Raw genomic sequence first — 15,124 nt, 5'->3', positions numbered from 1 at the left:
CGGAATCAAGCCCACAACTCGGGCATGTGCCCTGACCAGGAATCACACCCCCAGGCGCATGGGATGATACCCAACCAACTGAGCAACACGGGCCAGGGCTCCAAGAATTCTTTGTACTATTTTTACAACTTTTCTGTAAATCTGAAAGTATATCAGAATATTAAATAAAAATTTAAAGCACAAATAACAAAAGCCACCTTCTCTATATAGTGTCCCTCCCACCTTCCTCAGCCTTTAAGAAGAATTAACATTTTAACACATTCCTAGACAAATTATATGTGTGAATATTTCTCCTATTAAACAGGAAGTGTAACTTGGAAAATGGAAGTACTCAAAGTCAAAGAGCACTTTGAAATATTTTATAACATAAAATAATATTTTAGGGTGCTAATATTGTAATGGGGGTTTTAATACTGTATGATCTGGGCAAGATAATTAACCTCTCTAGGTTACAGTTTCCTCATGTTTAAAAATTGAATACAAATGCCCATCCCTTAGCATTGTCATAGGCATTAAATAAAAAGTTAAATATTAAGCAATTAATCTAATTCCCGCTTCACAGTCGGTGCCATGACATACTAGTGCCAATGTTTAAGAAATGTTGAAACCAAGTGCTCCGCACTCTGTGTCCCGGACACCTGAAGGCCGCCGGGAGCAGAGCAGCTGCATAAGGAACAGTTAATGAGGAAGCCGGCAGGGAGGCCTGAATCAGCGCCGCAAACAGCTTCTCCGTTTCTTCCTGACTTCGCAAGAGCCCCTTGCTGTCTCCAGGCCTCTGCTTTCCTCATCTGTGAAATGGGTTGGTTTCATAACAACCAGAGGACTGATTAGAGAGGACGATACAGATGCTGGGGTCCAAGACCCTTGGAGAAAGGACTGGGTGAGACCCAGCAGCCTGCTGGGCGGGAGTTCATCTCTCACAGCCGCAGCAGCTTCCCAGAGCTCGGCCGCTGGTGCGGGGGAGGGCGAGCGGTCTCTCAGGCCTCTCTGTGGGCGAAGAAGCCACTGCTCGGGGACATGCAGAGGCTGGGGTCAGAGAGCCCGACAGTGTGCATGGCTCGAGGGGGAGCTGGGGGCAGCAGAGACCTGAGCGAGGCCACTGCCCCATCCCCTCCCGCTGGTGCTCAAGGATGGACCCAGGACCTCCCACCCCCACCCCTTCCTGGGCTCCTGGAGCCCCAGCACGCCCTGGCGGGGCAGGCATGCCCTCTGCCTCCTGCTGTCTCTGGAGGCCGGAGCCCTGGCATGGGGTTTGCTCCAGGGCATCCGAGAACAGAGCCGGGACCGGTGGGCCAGCTCAGCGCCACGCGGATCTGCGTAGATCCTGACCGCAGACCCCGGAGCCCACGCGAAGGGCAAGGCCTTCGGCGAAGGTGGCCGTGGGGACAGAGTGAGGAGGGGACAGCCGCGCTGCTGGCCGCCCGCTGCCCCCGGGCTCAGGTCTGCGTGGTCGGTCTGTGGGTCTGCAGCTTCCTGCTGACCAAGCCAGGTGGGGCCCGGAGAGGGGAGAGAAGAGGGGGCGAGGGGGCGAGGGGGGAGGCGAGGAGGATTTTAGTAATAGAGAGGGGAGGGGGGGGAGGGAGGGAGGGGGCGGGGAGAGGAGCGGTTTGGGAGCGAAGTGGAAGCGGGGAGAGTCTGTGAGCGAGAACGAGATGCCAGACGGACGCGGGGCGCCGCAGGGAGAACACAGCGCCGCCTGCAGGGCCCCGGCCCGGGCGCTTAGCCGAGGGTCCCCGACTTTCTCCACCGGAGGCAGCCCTGCCGCGCCCCGCAGCCCAGCGCCTGCGGCCGAGGTGGGGCCCGGCGCACCCCGAGGCGGGAGGCGGGGGGCGGGGGCGGGGGAGGGAGGGGCTGCCGGGAGGAGGCGGCCATGTGGTTGCAGCTCGCTCTATTTTTTCCCTCTTTCTTCACTCCTTCTTTACAAACAGGGAGAAGTGTTCCAGGCGCGGCAGCGCCTTTCCGCCTCGCTCCCCCCGCCCCGGTCCCCGCTCCCGTCTGGGCGCCGGCCGGTGGGGCGCGCGCAGCCCCCTGCGAGCGGGCGCGGGGCGCGGGCCTCCCGCGGCGGCACATGCCGCAGGCGCCCCGCCAGCCCCCCAGGCGCCCCGCCAGCTCGCCCACCGCCCCGGAGCCGCGCCGCGGCTGAGCGGGAGGACCCGCGCGCTCCGCTCCGCACCGGGATGGCCCCGCTCCTGCTCTGGCTGGGTGAGTGCCCGGGCCCGGGGCGCGGGGCGGGGGCGGGGGCGGGCGGGAGACCGAGGACCCGCGAACCTCCGCGTCCGGGAGACGCGGGCGCTGGACGGCTGCCCCGGAGGCAGCCCGGCTCCTCTCCCGGCCTCCGGCTGCGGGAGCACATCTGGCCGGCGGCGGACTCGGGCCGGAGGGTCCTGGTCCAGCCCGGCGCGCACCGTTGGCGGCGGAGGGGCTTCGCTTTGGAGGGCGCCCTCTCCGGAGGGTCTGGGCAGCGGGGGCCGGGGAGGGAGGGTTTCCTCGGGAGTCTGTGCCAGGTTCCCGAGGGCCGGGGGAGGGTTTTGTTTCAAACAGGCGCCTCCAAGGGCCCAGATTGGAAACAGATGTGTTGCAGGGTCAGCAGGAGGGAAGGGGAAGCGACGGGCGAGGAGGGGAGGAGCGGGGAGGGCAGGCACCGGGAGCCCGGAGGCCGGACCGAGGGGAGAGGACGGACGGGACTGGAGGGACAGTGAAGGCGGAGGAAGGGACACGACGCAGAAGAGCAAGACCGAGGGAGCGGGAGCCAAGAGAGTGGGGAGCAGACGGAGAGCAGGGCTGGGAGAGAAGAACGGGGAGGACGGCTCTGGGCGACGGAAGCGCCGCCCGCGCCCCTGTCACCCCGCAGGAGTCCTGAGGCCGCGGGGGCCCCGACGCCCCGGCTGCAGGGTGCGGGGCAGCACCTCCAGGCTGTGCGCGCGGGAGGCCGGAGCTGACCGGGAGCCTGTGAATACCTGAGATGCCAGGGCCTGCGCGGGCAGGAAAAGGAAAAAACTCACTTATACAGGAGCGAAGTGCGGGCTCACCTGCAGACAGGACCACACCTCAGCCAGAATTCAGAAAGGCGGGAGCCAGCCCCTGTGGTAGAGTGAGCACCTGGCCCCCAGAGAACTAGCCCTGGTCTTGACCTGACCATCCGGGCGACCTTGGACAGTCTATTCACTACCTGGGGCTTCGGTTTCCTTAGCTCGAACAGGACCCACATGGGTCTGAAGCCCCTCCAGGGCCCCATGGCCACACAGCCTGACTCGCCCGGGCTCTGACAGGCCTGATGTCTGGGAACCTCAAACGTGGGTGAAAAGGCACTAAAGTCACCCTGAACTAGCTGCCTAGGAAGCTCCCCCCTCTCTCTTTTGCCCCCCCCCCTTTGTTTTTAAAACCTTACAAACCAGCGAGGCCGTCTGCCTGGGCCAGGGGAGAGGTAAGGAGGCGGACTGGCCGGACTGTTGCTCACGTGGGGCACATGAGGGGCCACGTTCTCTGGTTCTCTGAGCTCTTCCAGGTGCCGCCGGGTGTGGCAGTCCTGCTCCCTGCACAGCTGGCATCTCTAGATAGCGCCTCTGCCACCTTTACGGGCCTCTGCCCCTGAGCTTCCAGGAGACTCGAACGTCAGAACTGCCTTTTTAAAAACGGCGGCCATTCCTTAAGCACTCGTTACTGAGCGCATAGTATGTACTATCTTGTTAACACACTTATTTGTATGCCAACCCTGTTGGCCACCCACTTCATTCCCATTTTACAGATGAAGAATGCAAGGTGGAAAGAGGTCAGATAACCTGCTCAAGGCCATAAGCTCATAATTAGCAGAGATGGGATTTGACTGTAGGTTGTCTGCCTCCAGGGATTGCTCACAAAACTGCCTTCCGTCACCGCAGAAGGCTCTCGGTGATGCTCTCTGTGGTGACGTCCAGAGGAGTCCTGTGCATGGACCGGGAGCTGTCAGTGTGCTCCTGCCTGCGGGAGGGGCCTGGGCACAAAGTGCAAGGTGGCTCTGACCCACAGTCACTGACATCGGCCGGCCTTGATGATGGTTCTCCTCTTAGTTCATGAAAGAGAAACTGACCAAGACATGAATCAAAAGATGCCGCTGATTCCCTGCCCTTCCGTATCGGCTGCCTCCTGTGTGTAATCACGCCTCTGGCTGGCACTCTGTCTTTATAATAGAAGCTGCCCCTCATGATTTCCTTCTCGGTTGTCTACAAACTAAAAGCCACGTAGAAGGGAAAAGATGGACCGCTGACTTGGAATTCTGCCCAAGCAGAAGCTCAGCATTCAGGCCTGCTGTAAAGCTTTTCCACGTCTATGCTTGCGGCACACAGGCTCAGACTCATGACATCCAAGCCCTAAGTTGATGAAACTGTTCAAGTAAGAAGTCACAGGGGAGATGAGCTAAAGGTCAGGACAAGGGACAAGGCAGGAGGCCTGAGATGAGGTCGGTAAACAGACAGGCATCTGAGGGGAGCAACACTGAAGGAACCCCTCGCCGCTGACAGCCCCCATGGGCCGGAGCCCTTGGGGAGCCCTCCTGTGGGCTGGATGACCCTTATTTGCAGAGTGGCTTTGGGCCATGGTATTCCTGAGCACCCTTAGCCAAGCCAGGAAGAAAACCCTCAGAGTTGCCTGAATCCTAAAATTATCTACTAATCCCTTGAAGGAGCAGTTCCGAGGCTGCTTCTGGCCACTGCGGGGTGGTGTCTGGCCTCTCTTTTCTAGAGAATGCACAGTCTTGAGAGGGAGTCGTGAGGGCAAAGAGTCACCGTCCGAACAAGGATGGATCTGCCAATGAATCAAATCAAATGCCCCGCCTCTCTGAATGAATAAAAAACACTACCATGAGCTCTATGGAGGAGAGGGAAGGGAGACCTCATGGGCTCCCCAAACTCCAACCCCTCTTCTGACTACCCCCCACCAGCCCCCCGCTCCACCCCGGAGCTCAGGTCCTCATCATTCCACCTGAGCTTTCCTCCTGGACTTCTGTAATAGCTGCCACATTGATCTCCTGCCTGAACTCTCTTCTCTACCCTGCACACTGCGACCGGGCAACCTTGTAGAAGAGCTGGTATAAAGCAAAGAATTTGGATTAGGAACCTGGCAAGCTTTCTTGGTTCTTGTTCTGACTCTTTTGTCTATCAAATGGTGGTGAAGGGAACTTGAGTTCAGAATTTCTATAATTCTATGATTTCACTCCACACTTCCATAAACCTTTATTAGTCTCCATTGCCTATAATACTGAGTACAAACACTTCATTCTCATATTGAAGATTTTATAGAATACTAGGGGCCCAGTGCATGAATTCATGCACCTTGAAAGGAACTGTGGGCCGTGAGGCTGCGATGGGCACAGGGGCAGGTCTTGGCCCATTCTCCACACCCATGCCCAGCTCTTCCCACCAAGGCTCCCTGTCCCCTGTCTGCCGGCAGCCCCGCTCCTGCCGCTGCCACTCCCATGCGCTGCCGGCACCGGCCCCACTCGCATCCGCTGATGGCGTGGAGTGACTGGGGCAGGTGCCAGCAGTGGGTGCAAGCGGGACCGGCGCCATCAGTGGGTGCAGGTGGCAGCTGCTGCCCCAATCACCCCTCAGGAGCAGGTGGAGGTGGAGAAGCCCTCAGGGGCAGTCAGGGCCAGCAGCTGCCACTCGCACCCACTGATGGCACCAAGCGATCGGGACCGGCACCAAGCGATCGGGACTGGCACTGGGCGCCGGCAGAGGGTGCGAGTGGTGGCTCTGGCACTGGCTGCGGGTGTGAGTGGGGCCAGTGCTGGCAGCAGGTGCGAGCGCTGGGTAGGACCATGGCATGTGGGAGCAAAGAATTTTCAGTAACCACCAGAAGCTCACCCCGATGACAGCAACTGGTGCCCCACCTTAGTCTGGTGCCCCCACTCACCTGCTCCACCATCCCACCATGGCTGACGCCCACCATGTTGTGCACTCTGCCACCTGCTGCCAACACCTGCCATGTTCCGGCGCGCGCCCTGGTGATCAGCACATGTCATAGCTACCAGTTGTTTGGTTGTTCCGCCGTTTGGTCTATTTGCATATTAGGGGTTTATATATATAGACTAGAGGCCCAGTGCACGACATTCATACACTGGGGGTAGGGGGGTCCCTCAGCCTGGCCTTTGCCCTCTCACAGTCCAGGACCCTTGGGGGATGTCCGCCTGCCAGCTTAGGCCTGATACCCCTAGGGATCGGGCCTAAGCCAGCAGTCAGATATCCCTCTCACAGTACAGGGCTCTCGCAGTCTGGGACCCCTCGCTTCTTACTGACCGCCTGCAATGGAGGCGGGGGAGGCTGCCGCCACTGCCACTGTGCTCACCAGCTGTGAGCTCGGCTCAGGGCTTCTGGCTGAGCACCGCTTCCCCTGTGGGAATGCACTGACCACCAGGGGGGAGCTCCTGCATTGAGCGTCAGTGTGTGTCATAGGGACAGGTCGTTTTGCTGTTCGGTCAATTTGCATATTAGGGTTTTATTATATAGGTTCATTCCTCTCCTCTCCCCCCTGTCCCCAGACAGCTCTCCAGAGAACCTCGATTTCTTCCTGTGCCCTGACCATGTCGCAGGCTTCTTTCCGTTCTATGCTTGTGTTGATGGTCATCCCTTCGCCAAAAGTGCCCTGTTACCCTCCACCCCTATAGATCAAAATGTTGTTTACCCTCCAAGTCTCACCTCAAATACCACCTCCTCCAAATGCCCATCCATGATTTCACCAACGGAATATATTCCTTCCTCTCTTGGAATCCCAGTAGCCTTTCTGTTCTGCTACCTTTGCAGCATACTGATCTAAATGCGTATCTCCTACCCCAGTTAGACTGTCGGCTCCGTGTCTCATTCACCTGTGCTCCATTTTCCAAACCTTATGTAAACTAAATGCTTGTGAACTATTTGTTGAGATAAATTGGATTTTTGGAACACTTTAAAGATGAAAGATTTAAAGAATTATTAATCTGTGGGATGATACAATTGTGAGGAGCCCAGTTTTAATTCAGCTTGTTTTGTGCTTTCTTGTCCATTAATGCAAAAATAGGATCAGGACTATTTTTTAAAATTATGCATAGAGCAGCCTAGCTGGTTTGGCTCAGTGGATAGAGTGTCGGCCTGTGGACTGAAGGGTCCCGGGTTTAAATCTGGTCAAGGGTACATGTCCGTGTTGTGGCTCAATCCCCAGGGGGGGGGGGGGGGCGTGCAGGAGGCAGCTAATCAATGATTCTCATCATTGATGTTTCTATCTCTCTCTCCCTCTATCTTCCTCTCTGAAATCAATAAAAATGTATTTTTTAAAAAAGTTCTTCTGTGTCCTAGGTCACAAAAATTTAAAGTATAATTATACATAGAACCTTACATGGACATGGACCAGATATCATATTTTTCATACAAACTTAGTTTGTTATACTGGGTATGTTACTACCAGAGTAATAATAGACATTTTCATTGAAACTTCTGCCAGGATGGGAAGGAGCTTTCTCCCTGAAAATGAGTTTAAGGAAGGCTTGAATGCATAGTCCTGTAGTTTAATGACAGGTCCCAGTAGGATTCTATGTCCTTGCCTCATCTTCCCACATTAATGATGGTCATAATAATGATAGATTCCCAGTAGGCACATATCTTGTCTCATCCTATTTTTGTCTTGTGCTCAGCTGAGCAGTGTGCATAAATGAGTATATTTCATGAGTCCACCTAGTGATGATGACCTAGACAGACATTTTTAAAAGGTAAAGTCAAAGATTGTCAGAAATAGGGAAAGCTAAGGGACTGTGTAATTCGGTGGTTCAGAGAGATTCGGCTAAAGTTAAACAGCTAGCTTAGTAAGAGGGCCAGACTAGACCCCTAACTCCACGACATGCCCAATCAAACATTCTTGAAATAGAAAACCTCTCTGTCCTTTTCAGCTCAGCGAGGTTACAGTTGCTCTTAGAAGCTTCATTAAATGAGCCAAACGCTGAATAATTGGCACTGGCTTTTATGTTGAGAAATTGCCTGAAAAATAGGGCAGATGTCGTAACATCTCAGATTGGCCACCATAGCTGGAAATCCTGGAAACTGCAGCGCCCTGTGAGATGGCTGCTGCGCTCAGGAAAGAGAGGACACCCAGGGGTGGGGGTTGTGCCTCCCAGGAGCAGAATGAGACTCAGTAGCTCTGGCCCCTTCCTAATGGTGCTGGGCTATTCTGGGAAAGTCATACCACTCGGACCCTCAGGTGCTGTTTTCTTTCTTGTAAAATGAGATTATCAGACTAAGGTTATCTTAGGTTTCCTGTACCACTCACATTCTCTGAGGGGGTTTTTAAATTCTGGGAATCTGTGGGCTGGTCTAGATGCGGTTGTGATTGGAAGCACGTAGGTGTCACCTTACTTAGTCTCAGGCACTTGTCCACTCATGGCAATTAGTGACCTGTGACTAACGAAGCCAGAAGGACTGACACCTAATGTGAAGAGTAGTAGCGACTCCATCCTGGAACTGCATTGCCAGTCAGGGAACCTCGTTCAAGATCAGGTGGGTGGCCAGAGACCCTGCCCCAGAGGGTTAGTAGCTGAAATACCAACAGGACCTCACCTGCAGGAGAGCTACCGGGTTACCTACAAACATCCCCGAGCAGGGACAGCCAGGATCGACTTCTGCGGAGCGGGCCGAATGTGTGAAACTATTTATAAGCATTAAGCACGTTTCTCAATCTTAAAATTAGGGCATAATTTATGTGTCATAATGTGTATCCACTAAGTGCACAGCTTACTGGGTCCCTTGCATAGGCTTGAACTTGTGGTTGGGTTTTGAAATGTGAATTGCACACTGTTAGTTCACTTGTAGCACCTGAAAGGGGATTGCATGGACTGTGGTGACAGCAGAAGTCATTTCTCCCATTTGCACAAGGTTTAGCAGTTCACAGCGTACGCTGACATGCCTATCTCACCCTAAAATCACTCTGTGAGAGCCAATGTCCTTCTCATGCCCTTTTACAGATAAGTAAACTGAGGCTCAGAGATTCTCAGGTTACCCTGTTCGTAAACAGCTGAGCCAGGACACCAACCAGCACTCAGATCCAAGGCCATTTGCTCTCCATTTCCAGGAGGCACATCATTGTTCTCAAGGTGAGGTTTCTGTGCTACCACGGAGCGGGCAGCGGAGGCCGAGGCCTGGTCTACAGGGTCTCACCCCATACATCTCACAGGGGAAAGCAGAGCATTTGTCCACACCTCCGCCCACGCCACTCAGAGTGCACAGGAAAGGTTCGTTTGAGTGAGTGACTGTTTATGACGCAGAGTGTCTCCATATATCATCCAGGGATCACCAGTTCCTCTGATTGGTCAAAAGACTCCTGTCGCTCTCAGGGCCGCGGGGAGCCCTTGCTCTGCCTGGAGTCCGATGCAGGAGCTCCCTTACTGCCGCTGCCCGGTGGGTGCCAGGTGGGCCTGATTGGGCATGCCTGCTCTATCGGTCGCTCCTTCTAGTTAAGTCCTGTCTCAGCAGTTTTGACTCCTGCCCCCTCTCCACCACCCCCTCCACAAAATGCAGACTCTAGCAAAAAGCACAAAAATGTTAGTTATCTGAGCTTCCTAGCTGTCCGAGTTCAGGAAAATAAATGTATTTCCTTTGGCACCATATAGACCAGGGGTCCTCAAACTACGGCCCGCGGGCCACATGCAAATACAAATATTGTATTTGTTCCCGTTTTGTTTTTTTACTTCAAAATAAGATATGTGCAGTGTGCATAGGAATTTGTTCATAGTGGGGTTTTTTTTTTAAACTATATAGTCCAGCCCTCCAACGGTCTGAGGGACAGTGACCTGGACCCCTGTTTAAAAAGTTTGAGGACCCCTGATATCGACCAACATGGGGAAGGAGGCTGAAGCCAGAACACTGTATTCTGTTGGTGAGCACTGCGTGAGGCCTCGGCCAAAGTCTGGTGGTGACAAGACTCACACCTTGTTCCCGTAGAAATCGGGAGGGGGTGGGGGTGGGGGGGGAGCGCTGGGCTTGTGCGCCCTGAGGCGAGAGCGTGGGAGCACCCTCAGGTGGCTCCCCGTCAGCATGGAACAGGGCGGTTGCTTGAAGCCAGGAATAAAGGGGCCTGAGGAATTCCGTCTCTAAAGGCGACAGAGGAGAGGAGAGCAGGACAAAGGAAGACCAGGGAGGTGTAGAGGGAGCAGCAGCAGAGGATGAAATGGCTGAGCTGAAACCATTGCCGCCTGGTGTTACAGAGCAGTTCTCTGCGCTCATTCTGTTCCAGGGTGGCGGCGGCAGCTCCTTGCGCGCGTTTAGCGTCATCTTGAGCTCTCACGCGTGTACTGTGACATTGTCTGCCGCATTCCCGGCCTCTCGCTCACAAACCAGCTAAGAAGGGACCCGCCGTCTGTAGCTCCGGCCTGTGCGAGGCTCTGAGACTCCAGCTGTACCAAAGGCAGGGTTTCTGCCGTCTCAGAACCCACCCCCCTCGCCCCCTCGCCCCGTGGACGTGACCTGGTTCTGAAAAGGGGTTACTGGTTGTGAAAGTGCTGCATTCGGGAAAGTACCAAGGTTTCTAGGAGCCCCGCGGAGGAGGCGCCTGCCGTAGGCTGCCGTGTGGGGAGGGGCATCTCTGCTGCGGGGCTGCAGGGTCTGTCCCGCGGCCCTCGTGGCACCTGCGCATTCATTAGTGAGGGGGGCGGCGGACCGGCATCATCCGAGCGGATAGCTCCGGGTGTGCGGCTTTGGCCTTCAGCCAGGTGCTTCCAGGAGACCATTGAGAGTTATGGTCTCATTCTTCATCACAACCTGCCAGCGAAATAGCTACTTCCATTTCCTCACCCCTCGTGCAATGTTAAATGAGAGCAAAAAAGAGACATATCGATGAATTGGCATCTCTCAGTTACTAAGAGTGGGCTCTGTTCACGCAGGGTTTTAATGGTATTTGTCCACATGGAAGGCAAATAGGATCAATCCAGGAAGGAACTTCCTGTTTTAGAAGAAACCCATTGTATTGAATTGAGACTCAGCCCCTGACAGTCTTACTTTTTCTTTTGTTGGGAGGGTGTGTGGGGGGGGGGGGGCGGGGGGGGGGGCGGGGGGTGAGGGTCAATCCCAGAGAGGGAAATTGCTTTCTCATGTCATTGCTGAAGGGTAGGCGTGGGTGTGTGCGGATCGTTCAGACTGGGAGCAGTAAGTCGTCCAGCCCAGCCTGTCACTTCTCGTTCCTTCCAGTGACAGTTCCCATTAGCTCCAATCACTCTCAAGGGACAAGCAGAAGGCTCGGAAGGCTTCCGGGTGGACCCGCCATGCAGCAGCCTCTGGAGGGCCTGGCCCTGGGTCCTCAGACCCTGGCTTTGAAGCTGGGCTCGGCTACTTCATAATCGTGTGGCCTGGGGCACGTCACCTCTCCTTCCTGCTGGGCGAGGCTCAGCCTGCGCGTTTGGAGGGCCTGTTCGCGGTCAGCGCCCTCCTGGTGTTTGCAGAGCAGGGCCAGCCTTGGGCTTCAGCCACGGCTGCTTCTCCACCCTGCCAGTGAGTTCCACTGTCCCTCAGGGAGTGCTGCCCTGCTCCAGGGCCCCAGGCGTTGCACAGAGCCCATCTGTGCCCACCCTGTCCACAACAGAGCCATCTGTGCCCCCACTGTCCACAGCTGCTGGGGAAGAGAAACTTAGCTGGTATTCAGTCCTAGGCAAGAGGCACCCTTCGGCACCCGCTCAGCATGCTGTCTACTGGTTGCCAAGGCGACATCCCAGTGTGGAGCCTTCTTTCCTCAGGCTCCACCCTCTCTACCACCTGCTCCCCAGTCCCTGGGTCAACCTGGCTGCTGGGCCTGGACAAACCCCAGGTGGTTCATTCCCGCTCTTGCTGCCGAGTCATGCTCAGTCAGCACCAGCTGTGCTAGGCTGTGCGAGGACTTCCCGTGTCATGTCCTCACAGCAGCCCATGGAGCAGGTGTTATTGTCCACTAGAGGCCCGGTGCATGAATTCGTGCACCGGTGGGGTCTGGCTGGCCCCAGCCCCAATCGGGGTAGGGAGGGCGATTGGGGGCCAGGCCTGCAGGGGAGGGACTGTGGGTGGTTAGCCAGCCCTGCCCCCTGGTCGAACTCCTGGTCAAGGGGACAATTTGCATATTAGCCCTTTATTATATAGGATATCTTGCAAGTGAGAAAAGTGAGACTTAAGAGCTAAGATAGCTTGAATATGAAAGTGGAAGATGGGAGCTGAGTTTGCCTATTGCTTCCCCTCTGATCCGGGGAAGGCGAGAATACAGAGACGGACGGCTGACATGCAGACAGTGACACACAGATGGAGGCCACTCAGGGGCCAGCTCCACCGGGTGCGGGGGCTCGGCCTCAGAAGTAGGTGCAGGTTCCTGCATGGGCCATGTTCCTGGAGCCGCTGGTCCTGCCCAACACTAGCCCCCAGGGAGCCAGCACCCACACTCAGGATGTGCTGGATTGTATTTCCTTTTAAACTTGGAAGGAAAGGAAGACCTCAGGTGAGAAGAAAAATACTTGTTCTTTTCTACTGACCCAAACAGCAACGAGTATGATTTCCCTCTCTGTTAAGAAGGCTTGTCCGGGGTTTCTGAGCCTGGACTTCCCACTCAGAATGGATTCTCAGGCCGGGCCGGTAGAGCCTGGGTTTCCAATGGTCTGGTCGACACCCTCTGTCCTGGTGGGTCCCGCCCCACCCCCTGCTCCAGCCAATAGGGAAGCACAACAACCTTCCACCGGGCCACCTCTCAGCCTCAAGGAAGGAGAGGCTGGAAATGGGGCCACTTCTCTGCAGCGGCCTTCTTGCTCCACTGCCTCTCATGCTGTTGCCATAGTCCCTGCCTCCTGCCCCTCTCTCCCCCCTCCCTCTCCCCCCCCACCCCCCGCTTCCCATCCACTGAGGGACCCAGTGACAGTCCCTCCCAGGCTGCACCTTAGCTCGGCCTTCCTACTGCTCGTCTCAGATCCAGCACTAAATGAGACAGAGAGAGAGAAACACAGAGAGAAATGGAGACACATACACAGAGACAGAGAAAGAGGGACAGAGACAGAAAGAAACAAACACACAGAGAGCAGCGTGAACTCTGAAGCTCGTTTTCCCGCATTGCCTCTCTCCTTTCTGTCCTTCTCTCTCACTTTTGCTAGTGGTAGTGCTCTGCCCCCCGGTGGTCCCTCAGGCCTCACCCCTTGCTTTTCACCACCTTTACACCTGGACCCTACATTGCCCTTTGGCCCGGCTGCGTCTTCATCACGGCTCCCTGACCAGCTCCCACCCCCACAAGACCACGGGCCTCTCGTGGCATCTGGGAAGGCTTCCCTGACACTCCGGGGGAGGGCACTGCTCACCCGCCTGCACCCACAGCATCTCGCTCAGGTCTTTGGAACAGCTTGTGCCACGTTATATTATAGCAGGTTCTCTGTCTTTCCTGTGGACGGTGAGAGGGGACAGTGCCGTGTGGTCTGTAACCAGGCTAGTGGTGGGCACACATCAGGTACTTAGCAGATGGATGAGTGAGTGGACACATGAACAAACAAGGTAGTAAAGGTAAAATGTAAATGAAAGCTAAGAAAATAGAGATCACCTCTTTACAGGAGTACTTAGTACCTGTTACCTCTTCCTAGAATAGCATCTTCTAGTTAAATCTTTATGGTTGAAAGTATTACAGATGCCCCTCCTTTCCCCCACTGACCCCTTCTAGCCAGCCCCGCCCCTGCCCCAGGCCTTCACCACCCTATTGCCTGTGCCATGCATATATACAAGGTCTTTGGTTAATCTCTTCCCACCAACTCAACCTCCTCCGCCTTACCTCTGAGATTCTGCAGTCTGTTCCATGTCTCTGGATCTATTTTGTTCATCAGTTTATATTGTTCATAGATTCCACGTATGAGTGAGATCCTGTGGTACTTGTCTTTCTCTAACTGGCTTATTTCACTTAGCATAATACCCTCCAGGTCCATCCATGCTGACTCAAAAGGTAAGAGATTCTTCTTTTTTACTGCTGCATAGTATTTCATGGTGTAAATGTACCACAGCTTTTTTATCCACTCATCTACTGATGGGCACTTGGACTGTTTCCAGATCTTAACCATTGTAAATTGTGCTACTATGAACATAGGGGTGCAAACATTTTTTCTGATTGGTGCTTCAGGTTTCTTAGGATATATTCATAGAAGTGGGATCACTGAGTCAAATGGCAGTTCCTTATTTAATTTTCTGAGGAAACTCCATACTGTTTTCCATAATGGCTGCACCAGTCTGCCTTCCCACCAGCAGTGCACTAGTGTTCCCTTTTCTCCCCATCCTCATTTGTTAATTTGTTGATGGTAGCCATTCTGACAGGTGTGAGGTGATACCTCCTTGCCATTTTAATTTGCATCTCTCTGATGATTGGTGACTTTGAGCATTTTTTCATATGTCTCTTGGCCATCTGTATGTCCAGTTTGGAGAAGTATTTATTTAGATCCTTTGCCCACTTTTTAATTGGATTGTCTTCCTTTTGTTAAGTTGTATGAGTTCCTTATATATTTTGGATATTAACCCTTTATCAGTTGTATCATTGCCAAGTATGTTCTCCCATAGAGTGGGATCCCTTTTCATTTGTTGATGGTTTCTTTTCCTGTGCAGAAGCCTTTTATTTTTATATAGTCCCATTTGTTTTTCTCCTTAGTTTCCTTTGTCCTAGGAAATGTGTCTGTAAACGTATTCCTACGAGAGATGTTTGAGATTTTGCTGCTTATGGTTTCTTCCTGAATTTTTATGGTTTCACAACTTACATTTAAGGCTTTTATGCATTTAGAGTTTATTCTTGTGTATGGTGTAAGATGGTGGTCTAGTTTCATTTATTTGCACGTACCTGTCCAATTTTTCCAACACCATTTATTGAAGAGACTGTCTTGGCTCCATTGTGTGCTCTTGCCTCTTTTGTCAAATATTAATTGAGCATAATGGCATGGGTCAATTTTTGGAGTCTCTGTTCTGTTTCATTGATCTATGTGCCTGTTCTTGTGCCAGTACCAGGCTGTTTTGATTACGGTGGCTTTGTAGTATAACTTGATATCTGGTATTGTGATTCCTCTAACTTTGTTCTTCTTCCTCAAGATTGCTGCAGCTATTTGGGGTCTTTTTGGTTCCATATAAATTTTTGGAGTATTTGTTCTAGATCTGTGAAATATGCTGTTGGT

The 15,124-nt window shown here is 54.0% G+C and overlaps 1 protein-coding gene across 1 annotated transcript in view; it reads left to right on the top strand.

Annotated features, from left to right (window-relative positions):
* Positions 1-2,147: 2,147 nt before the first annotated feature.
* Positions 2,148-15,124, top strand: part of CLMP (CXADR like cell adhesion molecule) — a 98,049-nt gene continuing 85,072 nt past the window's right edge. The window contains exon 1 of the mRNA XM_081113350.1: positions 2,148-2,202. Within this exon, the coding sequence (XP_080969476.1) occupies positions 2,178-2,202 (25 nt within the window). The 5' untranslated portion in view covers positions 2,148-2,177. The remainder of the gene's footprint in view (positions 2,203-15,124) is intronic.

Source organism: Myotis nattereri (genome assembly GCF_964212035.1).
Source record: "Myotis nattereri genome assembly, chromosome: 19".
NCBI lineage: Eukaryota > Metazoa > Chordata > Mammalia > Chiroptera > Vespertilionidae > Myotis > Myotis nattereri.
The sequence above is the reverse complement of the archived record's forward strand: the minus strand, read 5'-3'. Positions and strand labels throughout refer to the sequence as shown.